Source organism: Nannospalax galili, unplaced genomic scaffold (genome assembly GCF_000622305.1).
Source record: "Nannospalax galili isolate Female #2095 unplaced genomic scaffold, S.galili_v1.0 scaffold11, whole genome shotgun sequence".
Taxonomy (NCBI): Eukaryota; Metazoa; Chordata; class Mammalia; order Rodentia; family Spalacidae; genus Nannospalax; species Nannospalax galili.
In genome coordinates, this window is record NW_008330735.1 from 6,351,186 (window position 1) to 6,371,207 (window position 20,022).

General features: G+C 43.8%; 2 protein-coding genes across 8 annotated transcripts in view; one reads left to right on the forward strand and one right to left on the reverse strand.

Annotated features, from left to right (window-relative positions):
* The window catches only part of Tcp11l1 (t-complex 11 like 1), a 90,179-nt gene that overhangs the window by 41,603 nt on the left and 28,554 nt on the right, over positions 1-20,022 (forward strand). The window contains exons 8-11 of one of the 5 annotated variants that reach the window (XM_017802880.2): positions 2-183; positions 6,377-6,549; positions 10,028-10,207; positions 11,842-12,135. In XM_017802880.2, coding sequence (XP_017658369.1) covers positions 2-183; positions 6,377-6,549; positions 10,028-10,207; positions 11,842-11,888 — 582 coding nt within the window. In that variant the 3' untranslated portion in view covers positions 11,889-12,135. Of the gene's footprint in view, position 1; positions 184-6,376; positions 6,550-10,027; positions 12,137-20,022 lie in introns of those variants that run through there. The other 4 variants (XM_008851588.3, XM_017802883.2, XM_017802888.2 and 1 more) reach the window with 4 other exon arrangements.
* Positions 18,261-20,022, reverse strand: part of Cstf3 (cleavage stimulation factor subunit 3) — an 85,016-nt gene continuing 83,254 nt past the window's right edge. For 2 of the 3 annotated variants that reach the window (XM_029555296.1, XM_008851560.2), the window contains 3 exons: positions 19,469-19,563; positions 19,294-19,354; positions 18,261-18,966 (listed from right to left, as the gene is read on the reverse strand). In XM_029555296.1, coding sequence (XP_029411156.1) covers positions 18,764-18,966; positions 19,294-19,354; positions 19,469-19,563 — 359 coding nt within the window. In that variant the 3' untranslated portion in view covers positions 18,261-18,763. Of the gene's footprint in view, positions 19,011-19,293; positions 19,355-19,468; positions 19,564-20,022 lie in introns of all 3 variants that reach the window. The other variant, XM_029555299.1, reaches the window with a different exon arrangement.

Here is a 20,022-nt window from a genome sequence, read left to right on the forward strand (position 1 = left end):
GACAGTTTTGATGGACCAGTCTCGTTTCCAAGAGCTCCAGCTCCAGCTGGAGCAGCTGACCATCCTGGGAGCCGTGCTGCTGGTCACATTCAGCACAGCAGCCCCTAGAATTTCTGACCATGCTGACTTTGCTGAGAAACTCAAGATGATTGTAAAGATTCTGCTAACGGATATGCATCTGCCGTGAGTGATGGGGCCCCTGGAGTGATGACCTTTAGTTCTCCAATGGGAGAAGGGGGTGGCAGAGAGTAGATTAGAGCAGAGCCTCCCAGTGTAAGACCACTGTTCAGGAGCTAAGAAAAGACTTTGCCTACCTGGTAAAGACTACAGTGGAGTTTATTCATGGATGTAGGGTCAAAATTTGAGGGAACTGGGGCTGGAGTGGTTAAAAGGACATACTGCTTTTGTAGAGGACTCAAGTTTGGTACACAGTACTCAAGTAAGGCAGTTTATAACCACCTATAACTCCAGCTCCAGGGAATCTGACACCTCTGGCATCCAAGGGCACCTGCACTCACATGCAAATACCCACACACATGCACATAATTAAAGATAACACGGGGAGAGATGACTCAGTGGTTAAATGCATTTGCTGCTCTTGCAGAGGTCCAAGTTTAGTTATCAGCACCCACAAGATGGCTCGTGATTACCTGTAACTCCAATTCTAGAGGTTCTGAAGCTCTCTTCTAACCTCCATGGGTACCAGGCATGTACAGGTACACTTACATACATACATGCAGGCATTCACAATGATTCACACAGAAAAAAAATCTTTTTAAAAAAATTTAAAAAGTAATACAATTTTTTTTAAGTTAAAGGGAGCTGGGCATGATAGCTCACATCTTTAATCCCAGCACTCAGGAGGCAGAGGCAGGCAAATTTTTGTACATTTGAGGCTAGCCTGGTCTACATAAGGGAGTTCTAGGCCAGTCAGTGCTACATAGTGAAACCCTGTCCCCCAAAAAACCCCAAACGAAACAAACAACAAAGTTAGAGGGTTGGGTTTAGCAAGGCTCTAGGATCATGGTTTTGAAATGTTTGTGATTAGTACCTGTGCTAGTTTGTTCTTCATTGCTGTGACAAAACACTCTGACCACTACCAACTTGGAGAGGAAAGGGTTTATTTATCTTACATCACTCGGGTCACAGTTCATCAGGGTGCCCAAGGTAGGAACTCAGGGCAGGAACGTGGAGGCAGGAGCTAGAGCACAGGCTGTGGAGGAACACTGCTTACTGGCTTGCTCTCCTGGCCCCTCCTTAACTTGACCTCTTATCCAACACAGGCCCACCTGCCCAGGGGTGGCATTACCCACAGTGGGATGGGCCCTCCTACATCACTCAACAATCAAGAAAATACCCCCACAGACATGGCCATAGGCCAGTCCAATGGAGGAAATTCCACAATTGAGGCTCCCTCAACCCAGGTGTGTCAAGTTGACACTAAAGCTATCCAGCACAATTGACCCTTTGTCAACTTGACACACAAACTCATCACTATAAAACCCATAACTTTCCAATTCTTGTCCCCAAGACACAATATTAACATTAATATCACAACATAAGACAGTACAACCTTAAAAACCCCATAGTCCTTAAAAAAAAAATCCAAACACTTAAAAGTCCACAGTCTCTTTTAAAAGTCTCTTAACTGGGGGCTCCTGTAAAACTGTCTTATTTCAAAGGGAAGAATTGGGCACACCTAAGCAAAATGAAAGTCCAGCAAAGTAGCTCAAGGCTGGACATCTGGGATTCACTCCCAATCTTCTGGGCTCCAAAGGGTACTGGCAGCTCCACTTCTCTGACTCAGCCATCCACAGCACACACAGCTCATCTCGCAGACCCAGGGCAGCTCCATTCCACACCTACTGCGGTCCTTGGTAGTCGTCCCACAGTCCTGGCATCTCCAAAAAGCTGGGATCTCCACTGAAACTGAGGCTACACCTTCACCAATGGCTTCTTCTTGCCTCTCCTGGTGCAAAGCCTCAGATTCTCTCCATGACCCCTTCAGCCCTAGGGTCTTAACTGTTACTGAAGCTGCACTTTCCCCTATAGCCTTTTCTGGCCTCAGTGTGCCAAGCCTCAGCTGCTCTCTGTGACCCCTTCACACTTTCAACACCAGAACCATGCAGGAGACTCTTACACATTACCAAGTCCCCCTTCTAGCTTGAGATAGAGGCTCGGGTCCCCTCTGTGTGCTGACCCTGAGAAAATACCTCCCAGAAGACTTCACCACAATGATGCTGGTATCTTGTTACTTACAGCTGATTTTTCAACCTCAACTAATCAGCATCAATTGTCCCAGTATAGCAAAGGTTTTACTTCAGGTTCTGGTCTCTTCTTAATCACAGCTGATTCTTCAACCCCGGCTTCAACCAGAACCCACAGATTCTTAATTCAAAATCTCACAAAAATAGCCCTGATAGTCTCTGCTTCCCTTTGAAGCTTCACAAGCCAGGCCTCTATTGTCTACAACTCTTTCAGCATAACTGTTCCAAGCTCCACAGCAACAAACTCTGAGCACACAATGACTTTTCCAGCCCAAAGTTCCAAACACTTCCACAGTCCTCCCCAAAACACCAAGGTCAGTCTGTCATAGCAATATCCCACTCTCTGGTACCAATTTCTGTCCTAGTTTGTTCTTCATTGCTGTGACAAAACACTCTGACCACTACCAACTTGGGGAGGAAAGGGTTTATTTATCTTACATCTCTTGGGTCACAGTTCATCAGAGAGCCCAAGGTAGGAACTCAGGGCAGGAGCCTGGAGGCAGGAGCTGGAACACAGGCCATGGAGGAACGCTGCTTATTGGCTTGCTCCTCTGGCCCCTGCTCAGCTTGATCTTTTATCCAACACAGGCCCACCTGCCCAGAGGTGGCACTACCCACAGTGGGCTAGGCCCTCCCACATCACTCAACAATCAAGAAAATGCCCCACAAATATGGCCACAGGCCAGTCCAATGGAGGCAATTTCCCAGTTGAGGCTCTCTCAACCCAGGTGTGTCAAGTTGACACTAAAGCTATCCAGCACAGTACCCATTATAAGCAATTCAGTTTCTACTGTCAGTAGTATAGTACATGCTGATATACATATGGAACTGAAATAAAAAGATGAAACTTACCCTGCGCTTAATCCATATTTTCTAACCTAGTCTTATTTACCTAAAAACACACACACACACAAAAAACTAGTTACCACCCATTGCTTTCACAACCAAAAAGCAGTAAAACCACAACCTTAAGAAATCGAAGAGCCGAAGAGATGGAGTGTGGTGCCTTTAATCCCAGCATTTGGGAGGCAGAGGCAGGCAGATCTCTGTAAGATTGTGGCCAGCCTGGTCTACATAATGAGTTCCAGGTCAGCTGAGGCTACAGGGAGACACTGTCTCAAAAAGAAAAAAAAAAAAAAAAAAGAAAGGAACCAAGTCTTGACCACCAGGACAGCTACTTGCTTGGTGTGTCTCTTCAAAGAGAAAGGTCAAAAAAAACAAATGTTATTCCTCCAGGGGCACACACAAACATTAACTTTCCTGACCTATGACCACTCCTTGTAGACATTCTGTTCTGGGTATTTTATTATATAGCAGAATACATAGCTAAGTGGGGTAGTACATGCCTTTAATCCCAATACTCTGGAGGCAGAGGCAGACAAATCACTGTGAGTTCAAGACCAGGCTGTTCTATATAGCAATTTCCAGGCCAGCAAGGGCTACACAGTGAAACCCTGTCCAAGAAAAACAAACAAGCAACACCAGCAAAAAAGCAGATCAACAGGCTGGAGACATGGGTCAGTGGTTAAGAGCACTGACTGCAGAAGACTCAGATTCAGTTCCCATTACCCATATGATGGCTAACAACCATCCTTAACTCCAGTTCCAGGGCATCAGATGGCCCTCTTCTGGCCTTTGTGGGCACCAGGCAAACATGGTGTACTTACAGACATGCAGGCAAAACACTGATACATATTTCTTTTTCTGTCTTTTTGAGACAAGTTCTTGTAGGCTCATCTGGCCTGGAACTTGCTATGTAGACCAGGCTGGCCTTGAACTCATAGAGATTAGCCTGCCTCTGCCTCCTGAGTACAGGGATTATACTAATATGTATTTAAAACAAACAAAAAAAGCCAGATGTGGTGATTTACATGATTTACAGCACATAGGGTAGATTTGAATAGTTCCAGTAAACCATGTATCTGACAAGGCCCTGTCTAAAGATTCTTAGAAGGAAACACCCCTAGACATTCTCATCCTTGTAGAATGTAGGGATTGTACTGCTAGCTTATAGAAGGTGTGGGTGTGGTGAGGGCTAGCGGGGCATATTTACACTGTGACTAGGGATTGACTCAGCAGAGGAGACTGCTGGGCTGAGGCCTAGCAGGATGCCCTTGCCCAGGTACAGCCTTGGGCTGTCCCCTAGATCTGCTAGTAGAACAGCATTGTCAAAGCTACCAGTGAGAGAGCCCAGTCCAGCACTTCCTTGGGAGTCTGGTCCTGGACTCCTACATCTGCCCTGGCTGTTAAAGGGCTGTACAAAGTTGGCCTCAGCAATGAGTCCCGGGGCTTGCTCCCACATTTCCCAGAAGTCCTGCTGGTATAGGAGACCTAGAACCAGAAAAACCGTAATTTTGGAATTGCATATGGTGATAGTAAGTAAACGGTAGCTATTATTTTTTTTTAATTTTTAATAATTTATTATTTTTATTTTGTGTGTATGCATGTATTGCCTGCATGTAGGCAAGTGCACCTGTGTTGTGCAATGCCCGCGGAGGACAGAAGAGGCTGTCAGAGCCTCTGGAACTGGAGTTATGGACCAGTTGTTATCTGCCATGTGGGTGCTGGGATTCAAACCCGGGTCTTCTGCAAGAACAGCCAGTGTTCTTAACCGCTGAGCTGTCTTTCCAGCCCCAACAGTAGCTATTATTAAAACAGATGAAATTGAAATGTTATTCCCATGCATCCCCACCAGCAGAAGACTGTCTTTCAGGTGCTCTCAGGGAGTCTAGGGGCCCCAAGGAATCAAGGTGCAATTTTAAAAAACTATTTTGGATTTTTTTTTCTTCTAAAACTAGCTAATATAAGCTGGGAATGGTGGCACATTCCTGTGATCCCAGCACCTTGGAGGCCAAGTGGGAGTTTCAGGAGTTTAAAGCTAGCCCTGGGTACATATCAAGTTTGAGGGCAGCCTGGTCTACCTTGTTATGAGGTCTTGGGTTTGATCTCCAGCATGGAAAAAAAAATCAAAAGATACAAAAGAATATTCAATGAAAAGATTTGTTTCTCTCCACCTCCACACACACACACCTGTCCCACAGCTACCAAATTGCTGATCTTTCTCTTTTTTTTTTTTTTTTTCGTCAGGGTCTCCCTATAGCCCCAGCTGGTCTGGAACTTGTTATGTAGACCAGGCTGGCCTTGAATTCTCAGAGATCTCCTGCCTCTGCCTCCCAGGTGCTGAGATTAAAGGCATGTGCCGCCATGCCTGGCAGTCTTCCTCTTTTTAAAAAATATTTTATTTTTATGTGTGTGAAAATCTTGCCTGCATGTAGAGTTCACCCATGTGTGCAATGCCCCTGGAGGCCAGAAGAGGGCATCGGATCCCCTTGTACTGGAGTTATGGAAAAGGTTAGCAGCCATGTAGGTGCTGGTAACTGAACCTGGGTCCTCTGGAAGAGCAACCAGTGTTCTTAACAAGCCCTGAGCCATTTCTTCAACCCCAAAGGGAAAGGCCATTATGACTGTTTGGTTTTATTTTGAGACAGGATCTCACTGTGTAGCACTGGCAAGCCTGAAACTCATGTAGACCATAAGGAGTCTGGTCTTAAGCAGGTCTTACAGAGCTCCACCTGCCTTGTACCTCCTGAGTGCTGGGATTAAAGGCATGTGCCACCTTGCCCCATCTCTTGTGTATTTCTCTAAAGGTGCTTAAAGATATTCATAAGTCAAGCTTATTTCATGACATAAGCACTAGCAAGTTGTGCTTTGAGGCTTGGGGATATAGCTCAGTTGGTAGAGTGCATGCCTAACATGTATGAAGTCCTGATCTCCAGCAGCCCATAAAACCTGGTGTGGTGGCACACAGCTATAGTCCCAGCACTCGGCAGGCAGAGGCAGAAGAATCAGTTCAAGGTAATCCTCGGCTACATAAGTTGGACCCAGTCCTGCCCCCCAAAAGAAGTTCTGTTATAATGAAAGGGGAAAAAAAGTGCTCCCAAGTCAGGTGTACACAGCCTAGGAAGTAAGGGAACAGGAAAGAAAGCATAAATCTCCACTTAACGCATGAATCCACTCCTTAGTGCCATTGCTTTTGTTAGGGCAGGGCTGGTTATGTGTGCGCTATACTTACAAGACCTTTCTTCTCCTGGCTCCTCTTCCTTCTCCAGTTCCTTCCATCTAGAGGATGCCCTGACTGCCATTGGGGAGAAAGTGTGCCTGGAGGTGAGCTGCTGCCTCTCCTCATGTGGATCCTCCCCATCCTCCCTGGGCAAGGAGACTGTACTTAAGGGCCAGATCCAGGCTCTGGCCAGTCCCGACGACCCCATTCGAAGGATCATGGGTATGTTTGTGACACAGTGGGATGTGCATCAAGAACATACTCTTACAGGGCCTGGGGGACAGACCCTGGGAAACAATCTGAGGTCCAATGGGATTTATGAGCACTGCTGGGAGAGGAGAGAGTGATTCATCACCAGTATGATCACTTGGCTAAAAGGACAGGCATGTGGCCAGAAGCCATCACAGGCCTTGGCTCATCCTTATTTCAACACTTACTGTGTATCTTGGCAGGTGACTTGACCCTTGGGTCCCTGCATCCCTAGAAAGGATATGATGTTAACAGCCTGACAAGGTTACAGAGAGGACTACACGTAATAAGAACTGTAAAGAGTCAGACATGGTGGCAACCGCCTTTAATCCCAGAAGTCAGAGGCAGGGGCAAGCGCAGGCAGCTCTCTATGAGCTTGAGGCTAATCTACATAGTAAGTTCCAAGTCAGCTAGGGCATCACAGTGAGGACCAGTTTCAACAAAACAAAACAAAAACAAAAGAACTGTAAAGGGCTAGCCTTGGTCAAACAGCAAGTGAAGAACACTCAGCTATTAAGATGGCTGATAATGGGACTAGAGCGATGCCTCAGCCTTTGAGAGCTTTTCCTACTCTTTTAGAGGACAACTGAGTTCTGTTCCCAGCACCCACACTGGGCTCACAACCACCTATAACTCCAGCTCCAGGTGGTCCAATACCCTCTTCTGGTTTCCATGAGCATTTGCATTCACGTACTCATATATACACACAGACAAACACACACACACACACACACACACACACACACACACACACACATGCACGTGCGTGCACGTGCACGCAATTAAAAATAATAAAAATGAGCTGGGCACAGTGGTGCATGCCTTTAATCCTAGCACTTGGGAGGCAGAGGCAGGCAGATCTCTATGAGTTCAAGGCCAGCCTGGTCTTCAGGTCTAGGCCAGCTGAGGCTACAGGGAGAGCCTGCCTAAATAGACCAAAATAGCTGGGCGTGGTTGTGCATGCCTTTAGTCCCAGCACTTAGGAGGCAGAGGCAGGAGGATCTCTGTGAGTTCAAGGTCAGTCTGGTCTACATAGTGAGTTCCAGGCCAGCTGGGCCTATAGAGAGACCCTGTCTCGAAAAGACAAAAAAAAAAAAAGGCCTAAATAAATAAAAATAATAAAAATGAATCTTAAAAAGTAGGCCAGGAAGTGTGATGCTTGCCTTTAATCCCAGCACTTTAATCCCAGGCTACCTGAGACTCTATCTCAAAAAAACCCAAAGAAAAAAAAAAAAAAAAAAAAACAGCCCAAACTCAAAATTAACTATTCATAATTACAATTATTAATTAAAACCATATTAGCTTAACCTGCCGGGTGTGGTGGCACATGCCTTTAGTCGCAGCACTCGGGAGGCAGAGGCAGGTGGATCTCTGTGAGTTTGAAGCCAGCCTGGTCTCCATAGTGAATCCAGAACAGCTGGGGCTACAAAAAAAGTACTAAACGTATTGAAATAGCAACACTGCAGTATATATATCTATAGATTGATAGATATATAATATACACATATTTACTATATTACACAACATGGGTCCACTTACATGCAGGCAATACACATACACATACACATACACATACACATAAAAATAATAAAATATTTTTGTAAAAAATTGGGCAGGGTGTGGTGGCGCATGCCTTTAATTGGATCTCTGTAAGTAAGTTCAAGGCCAGTGTTATCTACATAGTGAGTTCCAGGCCAGCTGGGGCTACAATAAGATAAAAAATATATATAAATATATAATTGCTATAAATATATGATTAATTAAAGTAGTTTAATCAAATATTAAATATATTCTGCATTTATTTTATTTTATTTTTTTATTTTTTTGGTCTTTTCGAGACACAGTCTTCCTGTAGCTCCAGCTGTCCTGGAACTCACTATTTAAATCAGGCTGGCCTTGAACTCACAGAGATCCGCCTGCCTCTGACTCCTGAGTGCTAGGACCACTCCCGGCGGATAGATCAATTTTTAAAAAATTAAGACCTTTGTTTTCAAACCCTCTTCATCCCAGCCCTGCATTGGCCACATTTTAATCAATGTGTCACTGAGGAAGGGGCAGATCACCCAGATTTGTATTCAAGGAGGGTACAGAGGCAAGAAGAGCCCTAGGCCTGTAGCTACTTTCTTCTGAAACTACACCTTGCTTGCTTCCTGGTAGCTCTAGTTACAGTCTGGGGGAGAGAAACCAGCCCTTGGGTGGGTTTATACAAGGACGCCCTCTTCTGGGTGAGGCTTCCAGCTCTGGGAACCTGGAGAAAACCAGATTCCTTGAAGAACAGAGGTACTAGGACCCAGCTTTCAGTATGTTTGTGTTTGGAGGTTCAAAGGTACTAGTTGTTTGTACTTAAGAGGGTACCTCAGTACAGGAGACAGAAGAGGTGCTTTAAAAAAGCCCATTCAAGCAATATAAATGTCTGTTGTTTTTGTAATTAAATCTACAAGAAATGTGGCTTGATCAGATCTTTTTTGGTTGATAGAGTACAAAGTAGGATGGAATGAGCTAAAAAAGCATTGATCAAAGTCATCCCTCTTTAAGTAGGACAAGTTCCCAGCTTCCCTGACTGCTGAGGCCTGACTGTGAGTCTTAGCCCCTTTTCCCATGGGCTCAGAAGGAAAAGACAGAGCATGGGATGGTGACCCAGCAGTCTCCCTCCCTCCCTCCTCTTTTCTCTTCCTTCTCTTTCTAATATTTTCAGCTCTGGAAATTGAACCCAGGGCCAGCACATGTTAAACATGCACTGTACTGTGTAGCTGCACTCTCAGCCTTCTTTTCTCTTGTGAACAATTTTTTTCTAAGATGTGTGTGTATGTGTGTGTGTGTGCGCGCGTGTGTGTATTCACAGAGACTAGAAGAGGCATCAGATCCCTTGGAGCTGAAGTTCCAGGCAGTTGTGAACTGCTCAGTGTGTGTGCTGAAAAACTGAACTCCTCTGAAAGAGGAGGAAGTGCTCTTAGCCACTGAGCCATCTCTTCAGCACCCCTCTTCATTTTTGAACTTGCTATTCCCATTTTATTTTCCTTCTTTGTGAGTGTCCTTTGGCAGTGGTCAGTGTTGGTCTCAGTGTCCTGCTCTTCTGAGATCAGAACACATCAATGCTGCAGTCTCCCTTTATGCATGCATGCATGCACACATGTATTCTTGCATTGCATATGTGTTTGGAGCTTCTGAGGGTCAGGTCTTAATTGACAGGCATCGTGCAGAGTACTGAGGAAAGAGAATGAGGACCAGGTTAAGGAGTCTAGTTTCATGAAACCAACCCTCTAGAGGTATGAGAAACATTACAAATGGGATGACTATGTAGAAGTGCAAGGTTCTGAGTATCCCATTTGGGTGTGGCCTGGAAAGCCATCCCCAAACAAGCCCTCACTAAAGTAAGAACTGAAGCCTAGTCACATGTATGTAAGGTCGCCCTGAAGGAGAAACACTTTATCCCTCTTCTCTTCCATCACAGAATCCCGAATCCTGACATTCTTGGAAACATACCTTGCCTCTGGCCATCAGAGGCCATCGCCTGCAGTGCCTGGGGGATTGGGTCCCATTCAGAAAGAGCTGGAAGAAGTTGCTGTGAGATTTGTTCGCCTGGTCAACTATAATAAGATGGTGTTCAGTCCTTACTACGACTCAATCCTCAGTAAGATCCTCCTCCGATCCTAGCGCGCCTGACAGCAGCAGTGTTCACCATCGCCTCAGAATGCCTGTCTTAACAATGCCGTTGCTTTGGAGAATGGCTGTGTAGTACACTTCTATTTAATAGCAACGATTCCAAAGGGAAGAATATTGTGTATTGCTGTTGAAAAGACTTGAAGAATGCACAGAATTCTATTTTGAGAGATTGTACTTATGAGTGGAAGTTTACAAATTGAAGAAGCTTTTTGTTATCTTGAGTTTTATAGGTAGCACTTAGCTTTCCGCGGTTGGCTGCCTGCGTCTCCACTTGTGCTGTGTTCTCAAAGCAGCTGCGTCCTCCTGAGGAGGCTGGGGTCTTTCTCTCCTGTGGTTTTGGAGAGTTCTTTTCTCAGATGCCCCACGTTGATAGCCACCACGAGTAAAAGACCAAGCCGTGACTTTCCTCTTGCCCTCTTTACCTCACTGCTTCCCGTTTTCCTCCCTCTGGGTATTTTATGATAGAAGGGCTATCTCATCTTACAGTGTCCTGGGTCCCTCTGTCCCAACACTGACAAATTAATTGCTTCTACTGGCTTAGCCAATGTTTCAGAGCATTTTGTTCTACAGCAGAGTTACATGATATTTACTTTTATTTTTTTGAAACAGAGTCTCTCTCTCTCTCTTTCTCTCTCTCTCTATATATACACACACATGCACACACACACACACACACACACACACACACACGTACATACCTCCGCACTCCTGACTGGCCTGGAACTGGCTCTGTAGACGGCACTGGCCTCAACCTTGCAGCAGTCCTCCTGCCTCTGCCTCCCAAATGCTAGGTTTATAGGCCTGGGCCACCATACCTGTTGGAGCTAACTTGATTTTCTAAAGCTTATTTTGTTGGTTTCGGGGGAGGGGGCATGTAGCACAACAGTCAGTGATTGCCTAGCATGTACAAGGCCCCGGGTTTGATCTCTAGCATTTAATCTTTCACACAAAGTTGGACATGGTAGCGTGCCCCCATAGTTTCCGCTACTTGAGGGGAGGGTCATTTGGGACGAGGCATAAACTCCATATTCAAAAAAATAATTAAAACAAAAAGGAAAATGCTAGTTCTCTTCTATAGAAATACAGCTGAACCCCAGGATGGTGGGAGTTAAAATTTATGGAGCAAGGCATGGTGACAAATGCCTATCATCCTAGCGTTTGGGAGGCTGAGGCAACAGGATTACAAGTTAAAGAGCAGTCTGGACTATATAGTGAGACTCTGCTTCAAAGACAACAATGACATGGGTTTTAAAGAAATGAAATTCTTTTACTTTTAAGCCTTAAGCTATGGAGGAAAATTTAAAGATATACGTATATAGTTTAGTATAATAGGAAAGAAAAATGTATGGGATTTTATTTAAAAAGTTCACTGTGATAGAATACACAGATGTGGTAACTGAATTTAAACTCAAAGTGTCAAATATCCCAACCTCGCTAATCTAGATAAAGATGGCAGAAAATCCCTGGTATTTGAGCAGAATGTTCAAGGTCCTTTAGTAACCAGAATTCCTCATATACCATGTGACTATGCGAGTACCTTGGATCTCATAAATAATCTGTTCTGTTTTTAAAAGAAGTGTACATATACTGTATATGTTTTAGATAAGGACATTATTGTAGAAGCAGAGCCATGGAGTGACCTCCAGTGACCAGAAGCGCAGGGTGAAATAATTCAGAGGATCCCATGGACGTGGATGGGGGACAGATGGAGCGCCCTCTTTCAAAGCTGTCCAGTTATGCCAGGCTCTGTGAGCACATGGTGAGCCCAGCAGGGTGGAATACACCTGAAACCCCAGCACTCAGCACTCAGTAGCTGAGGCAGGAGGCTAGCCTGGGCTACATAGCAAGACCCTGGCTGAAAAAGACAAATAAATAAAAAGAATGAATGGTTATATTGAGGATGTGGTTTCTTCAAGTATGTGTTGCAAACTGCTCTAATGTGTTTTTTTCTTTGTAGTAAAAACAAGTGTGTGCTACATGATTGGTTGAGAAAGTCATAAAAGTTTGGGTGTGTTACAGGTAGGAGAATCAGTTCCAGGACAGCCTTGGCTACTAGCAAGTTTGAGGCCAGTTTGGGCTACATGAGACCCTTTCTCTAAAAAGCTTGGGGTATCTCAGTGGCAACCCTAGTTTTTGTGACAGCCTGTTTGGGGCTTCTACTCCCCTCCAAGGGTGGGGAAAGGATCTTTGCCCCTAACTGCAGCAGGGTGGAGTCACCAGTTCCCATAGCATTCTTCCTAAATCCCCCGAACTCTTCTGAGAGTTAGCCCTTACGTGTTTTTTTTCCCTCCTGGGTTCTGGACAATTTGAGACTTTGGTGCATAAAAAGCAAGGGCCTTCACAGACTTAGCACTTGTGCAGAAACTGCTGATGGAGTTCTACAACCAGTGGAAGCCAAAAATGAAGGAAGCATAGTTCATAATCACAATAGTCTTTGAATCATCTTGTTGTTGCTTTAAATATTTTATGTGTATGAGTGTTATGCCTGCATGTGTATAAGTGCACCCATGTCACGCGATGCCCTTAGAGGACAGAAGAGGGCATCGTATCCCCTAGAATTTGAGTTATGGACAGTTGTTAGCTGCCGTGGGGGGGCTGGGATTCAAACCTGGGCCCTCTGCAGAGCAGCCAGTGCTCTTAACCTCTGAGCCACTTCTCCAGCTCCTTGTTGCTTTATGACTGAGCTAATTTCCTTCCCAGGGTCTCATAGAAATATCAGTGAAAGGCAAAATTCATTTAGTCCATTTACTCAAGAAACAATATTAGGGGCTGGAGAAATGGCTTAGTGGTTAAGAGCACATACTGTCTTGAAGATGACCTGATTTCAATTCCCAGCACTCACGTCTTGTGGCTCACAACCACCTGTAACTCCAGCTTCCGGGGATCTGGTGCCTCTGGCCTCCTCCATCATGATCTGTATTCACATGCACATATCCACACACAGCCATAATTTAAAATAAATTTTACAAAAAGAAACAGGGGCTGGAGAAGTGGCTCAGTAGTTAAGAGCACTGGCTGTTCTTGCAGAGGACCCAGGTTTGATTCCCAGCACCCACATGGCAGTTAACAACAACCACCTTTAACTTCAGTTCCAGGGGATCCAATGCTCTCTTCTGACCTCGGTGGACATTGCATGACATGGGTGCACTTTCACCACTTACACACATTCAGGCAATACACTCATATATGTAAAATAAAAATAATAAAATAAAAAGAAACATTAAATATTTATTTGTGGGTCAGGTGATACAGCTTGGTGGTAGAATGCTTATCTAGCAGCATGAAGCCCTGGGTTCCAGCACCACCACCATGAAAAGAAAAAGCATTTATTTGTATGGCTCCTACAGCTGTCCCTCCAAGACAAAGCATTCTTGGGGTGTGTAAATTATCCTCCAGAAATGACTTGGTTCTGCTGCTTCATAAAGACTGCATCTGACTTGATTTCCTGCCGAACAGGTTTGTGGTGACAAGTGTCTTTTCATAAACTTGCTGTTTGGTTGGTACTTAAGTCATACGTGGATAGGTCCAGCCTTTTAGTTACCATCATGAATGAATGAATGTCATGAGTAGTCACTTGAGCTTTGTTGGCTCCACTTGGGTGAGTAGATGGGTGGATTCTCAGTCGTTTTTTTTTTTTTTCTCTTAAATTTCAAGCTGCAAAATGGGGTTATCCCTTCAACGATATAACTCAACTATAAACAGTTTCATGAACTATACTGGTAAGATGTCTTACCAGTTAATGCAATAGATAAATGTAGTGCACACCTTTAATCCCAGCACTCAGGAGGCAGAGGCAGAGGCAGATGGAGCTCTGTGAGTTTGAGGCCAGCCTGGTCTACACAGTGATGTTACACACTAGTTGTGGTGAGTCAGCCTGTTTCCAACACCTATAAAGTGAAAGCATTGACCTTGATTATTTGTTCCCTTGACCATCCTGACCTTCAGTGACAGAACTGTGGACAGCACTTCTGATTTAGATCTGGGTTTGAGTCTTTTTTCCTTCGCTGTCTTCTCCCTTAAGTCTCAGTATTTCGACCTGTAAAATTGGGAATGTTTTTGATACTGTTAGGACTAAATTTGATCATAGATATTAGAATGCTTCAATTGCTTTATTATCAGCAAAGGGGTTTACATAGCCCTCTTTGGGTGTACATCTATTTAGTGGTAAGATTCAACAGTATCCAACCTTCCTTCAGTTGAGCATTTTTATAGGCATCTAGGGAAAGCTTCCTTCCTGTCCCCAGCCAGGACTGGCATTTACTTCCTTTACCTGCTCAACTCAGAAGTCTGTCGTATCTTTCTTCACCACTTGACAGCCACCTTTGCCCACAGTCTCTCTTCATCTCTACTATTTATTTGAATTGAATTAAATGTGTGAATGAATAGATAAATGGGTGAATGCTAATGAGTGATGGGCTATCAAACTCAAATGTGAAGGCCCTCCTCACAATCTAGCGACAGCTGCAGCTGTGCATTCCTATCAGACTTTGCACCATACAATTATTTCATACATGGCCTTCTTAGACATAATTTTCAGAGCAACTTCATGGGATGGGTGAGGAGATAATTGTCCAGCTCGGTAAGCTCTCAGCTCTATTATTACCTACCAGATGGTCAGTGCTCCTTTCAGAAATAGCTGGTCCTAGAAATGAATCTCAGTAGCCTCCAGAGTTTTACCTAAAATTACCCCATGTAAGTTTGCCACACTTGGTTTAAATATATTGCTTTCTGAACCTAAGAACATCAGCTGTAGGTCTAGCATAATAGTGTTGCTTGATTTCACAACCAATTGCGTCCAGTGTCCACTAGTTAAATTTCATTTCCCTTATTTACACCTTTGACAATTCTATAACTGTCTGTTGGATTGTAGTTAATATGTAAATGTTTAAGAGTTCACTTACACCATAGTAAATAGTTCATAAATTCTGGTTTAGAAAAAGTATTTCTATCCCTAAAGCAAGCATCATTTAGAGTGGCAGCTCTTCTTTGACTGTGACACCAAATAAGTGAACTTGTTTTATTTAAAAACAAGCTCATGGCGCTTGCATGCTCTCTTGATCTTAGACCTGCGAGCCTCAGCCTGGTTAGCCAGGAGCTTCTTGCTGGCCTTATCTGCCTTCAGTTTGTAGATGTGTTCCATGAGAATCCGCTTGTTTTTTTAACACATTCCCCTTCACCTTCAGGTACAGGCTGTGGTACATGTGGCGGTCAATCTTCTTTGATTCACGATTGTCATTTTTAGGTGTGTTGTTTCGATTCTGGGTTTTTGTTCTGTCTTTTGAGACAGGGTCTCCCTGTAGCCCTAGCTGGCCTATGAAGACCAGGCTGGCCTGTAACTCAGAGATCGGCCTGGGATCAAAGGTGTGCACCACCATGACCAGCTTGTTATTCTTTTAAAAATTTTGAAATTTTTATTAAATAAAACAAGTTCACTTATTTAATGTCACAGTCAAAGAGCTGCCACTCTAAATGATGTTTGCTTTAGGGATAGAAATACTTTTTATGAACTATTTACTATGGTGTAAGTAAATTCTTAAACATTTATATATTAATTACAATCCAACAGAGAATTATACAATTGTCAAATAAATTCGTAATTATTAACCAAGGTCAATATGCTGACAAAAGTGTGGTATTTTTGGTGTTTTTTTGTTTTGTTTGACAGGGTCTTATTCTGTAGCCAGCCTGGCATGGAATTTACAGCCCAGGCTGACTTCACACTCTTGAAATCCTCTGGCCTTAGCCACTTGTGTGCTTGTGTGCTTGTATTACAGGGTATTTCTTTTCTTCATTTTTTTTTTTTTTTTGGTCTTTTTGAGACAGGGTCTCAAGAGTGCTGGAATTAAAGTCGTGCGCCACCATGCCCGGCTTTTTTTGGTCTTTTTGAAACAGGGTCTCCCTATAGCTCCAGCTGGCCTGGAACTCACTGTGTAGACCAGGCTGGCCTTGAACTCACAGAGATCTGCCTGCCTCTGCCTCCCAAGTGCTGGGACTACAGGCGTGCGCCACCACGCCCGGCTCAGCAGAACAACATGATTGATTTGTTTGTTTTTATATGTATGATTGTTTTTTTTTTAAATTCTTTTAATTTTATGTGTATAAGTGTATTGTCTGCATGTAGGTAAGGGCACCCATGTTGTGCAATGCCCGAGGAGTTCAGAAGAGGGCATTGGATCCCTTGGAACTGGAGTTACAGATAGTTGCTGTCATGTGGGTGCTGGAAACTGAACCCAGGTCCAATGCAAGAGCAGTCAATGCTCTTAACCACTGAGCCACCTCTCCAGCCCCCATGACTGATTTATTTTACACTACTGGTAGCTTCCATAACCTTGTACTGTGCTAGGGATGATGTTATAGCAATAACGTCTTGTTTGAAGTTTGGTAGTAAAGGCCACAGTTTAAGCTGATCTGGACATATGGTTAATAACATCTGAATTCACATTCTAAGTTGTATTGTCAGTATGAGTGCATTTAACACCATACTGCCCCCGCCTTGTTGGTTTTTTGCTCTGATTCTGAATCACAGTCCTTGAGGATCAGTTTTCTGTTTAAGTAGTTGTTTTGGAAATGAGTTAAAAGGAGGTTCTAACTTAATCTGCATGTTTTTGCTCATTATAATTATAATTTTGTTTAATTGGCTTTGTCTTAGATGCTTCCTATGTTTATCTCATGAGAAAGATTTACTCAGGTACCTTTTGAAATATGTTTAACAAGGAATGAGACAGTGGGTCCTTGAAGAAAAATCTCAGTTTCCTTCAGATTAATTAGGGGAAATTGCATTCATATTTGAGTATTTATAAAAATGTTTGCCTTTTTTGTCCTTATTGAGACAGGGTCTCCCTGTAGCCCTAGCTGGCCTGGTACTCGCTCTGTAGACCCGGCTGACCTCAAACTCACAGAGATCTGCCTGCCACTGCTTGCACCACCATGCTCAGATCTAATTTCCTTTTTTTTTTTTTTTTTTTTTTTTTTTCTAAAGCAGCTAACCTAGGCTGAACTTTTTTGAGACAAGTAGCCCTTGGTACCCTGGAACTCACTATATAGACCAGGCTGGCCTCAGACTCACAGAGATCCACCAGCTTCTGTCTCCTGAGTGCTAGGATTAAAAATGTATTAAGCCAGGCATGGTGGTGCATGCCTTTAATCCCAGCACTTGAGAGGCAGATCTCTGTGAGTTCGAGGCCAGCCTGGTCAACATAGTGAGTTCCAGGGCAGCTGGTGCTACAGGGAGACCCTATCTCAAAAAGACCAAAAAAAAAGTGTATTAAAGGTGTATACTACCACACCAGGCCATGCCCCCCGCCCCACCCTTTGAGACAGTCACATATAGCCCAGGCTATATAGCTACGGGTGACCTTGAATTCTTGACCCTCCTGCCTCTACTTCCCAAGTGCTGAGATTACATGCATGTACCACCACACACCTGGTTTCATGCTGGGATCCAGGCATGCAAAGGAAGCACTCTAGCAAGTGAACCTTGTCTGCAGCCCCTATTTGCCTCTTCAGAATGTTTACTGTTTGTTAGTAACCAAAAGATACCAGGGAAGGATTGAGTGTCTGCACAGTAAGATGACTTTCCCTTATATCACTAACACTGAATATAAATGCTATTGGCTGAGTAATATGAAATCATAGCTATTGTAATAAAACCTCAAAGAAGCAGAAAGGGGGCTGGGGACATAGTTCAATGGATAAGAGTGCTTGCTGTGCAAAAATGAGGACCTGAGTTCAAATCATTAGCACCCACATAAAAAGTCGGACTGACTGTGCTTGATTGTAGCCCTAACATTGGGAGGCAGAGACAAGTAGATCCTGGGAACCCATTGACCAGCCTGCCTAGCCAAAAAGGTGAGGTGAGCTTCAGGTTCAGTGAGATACAGTGTCTCAAGGGAATAAGGGAAAAGTTACAGAGGAAAACATCTGAGGTCTTTCTCTAGCTTCTACATGTACACACGTGAGAACATGTACCTCCCACACGTGTGTACGCATATACATCTGCCACACACAAACAAAAGCAGGCATGTTATTGAGATCCTTTTATTTTTTTAAAGGACTGTTTAAAATTTTAAACTACAAAACAGACTCCATACATTCTGCCATAAATAAAAACAAACAGTAAGGCAGGACTCTACATAAGCAAACTGAGAACAACTGTTTTTCAGAAAATGTGATGTTTTACAATTATAAGCCATCCAGTTTTTAAAATAAAACTGTGGAAAACTCACAAACCTTCAAGTGGCACATTCAAGACACCCTTGAAGAGGGAATAAAATGTGATTCTGTCATTTTTTTTTACTGTTCTCACATTATTTAAAACCCAATCTTTCTTGCAGGATATGTCTGTTCCATATTCAAAACTCCATTTTCTCAAGAACCATATGATAGAGGCACCATTGACAACATCACTTTGTTTCCAAAAACCTTGTAACAAAGCATTGTCTCTTTAGAACATATGACTTAAGAGGCAAAGAGGGCATCCTGGGTAAGAGTCTTCCCCCAGAGGCAGGCAGGTTTTGAAGCGGTCTCATCGTATTCGCTTCTGCTGCCGCGCTCTGTAAATGTCATGAACAGGGGGGACTACAGCCCCTTTTTCTTCATCTTCATCTGAATCCTCGTTGGGCCTTTTGACAGCCTTAGTGAGCACTGTGTTGCTTTCCACGGGGCCATTGCCTTCCACAGCCAGCTCTGGGGCCCCACCAGTAATGATCCTCACAGCTTCCTCAACAGCTGTTGGAAAGGAACATAGGACAATGGAGGTGTTGGAAATGCCGCTGCAATGAAAGAGTATGTGATCTACTTCGCTTGTTTTTTATAGCTCATTTCTTAGCCTACTATTAACAAAGCAGGGAATAGTATTGCTGATGCTAAGTTACAAGCTGCTGTTAGAGCTAGAACATGAACACAGTACAGAAGGCTCAGCCCACTCCAGGGTGTCACTACCCTTCTGCAAAATGGATAGCTGGCTTTAGAGACCTCAGTGGCAGAGAATAATCTCTCTTGATAGGGAGACAGGGATGTGAATTCCACACTGAAAATGGAGCTTTCATTACTCACTATTTGGTATCTTGCATCTTCGGAAAATTTCCATCAGTTCATCCACTTGTACAAAAGGACCCTATTGTGACATGAATAAATTTTAATCTTAGTTATCTGAAAAATGAATACTTCTCATTATACAAGAAAAAAACAATACTATAGCCCACAGAACCAGTGTATACAGTGAACAAACCTGGAAACAGATTGGAGGAGGGAGAAGTTTCATTAAAACAACAGCTGCAGGGGGCACTGGAAACACTCCACCAGGGACCGGGTGTAAGCCTGGAGCTGTGTGAGAAAGCAGGTGTGAACTAAGTGGGAAGGAGTGTTCCAGTGTGAGAAAGCTAAAATTCAGCAACTGTATACATGATCTTCTCTGTCTCATTTGTTTTATTCTGGACACTTAAAAACAGCTTCTGTGCTTTACCTGCCTGACCAATTCAAATGGGTCAAATAGACTACAGCCACAATCTCATGGTCACTGGGAAGCAGGAAAGCAGTCAAGTGACTACACGGAAAGCAACTCAGGAACTAAACTAAAGGAAGTTTTCATCAAAAACTATCTTTGAGCTGCACACATCATCTGTTCAGCAATCCTGTTTAAAATCAGTCAACGCCAGGCGTGGTGGCGCATGCCTTTAGTCCCAGCAGAGGCAGGTGGATCTCTGTGAGTTCAAGGCCAACCTGGCCTACATAGCTAATTCCAGGTCAGCTGGGGCTACAGGGAGACCCTGTCTCAAAAAGAGA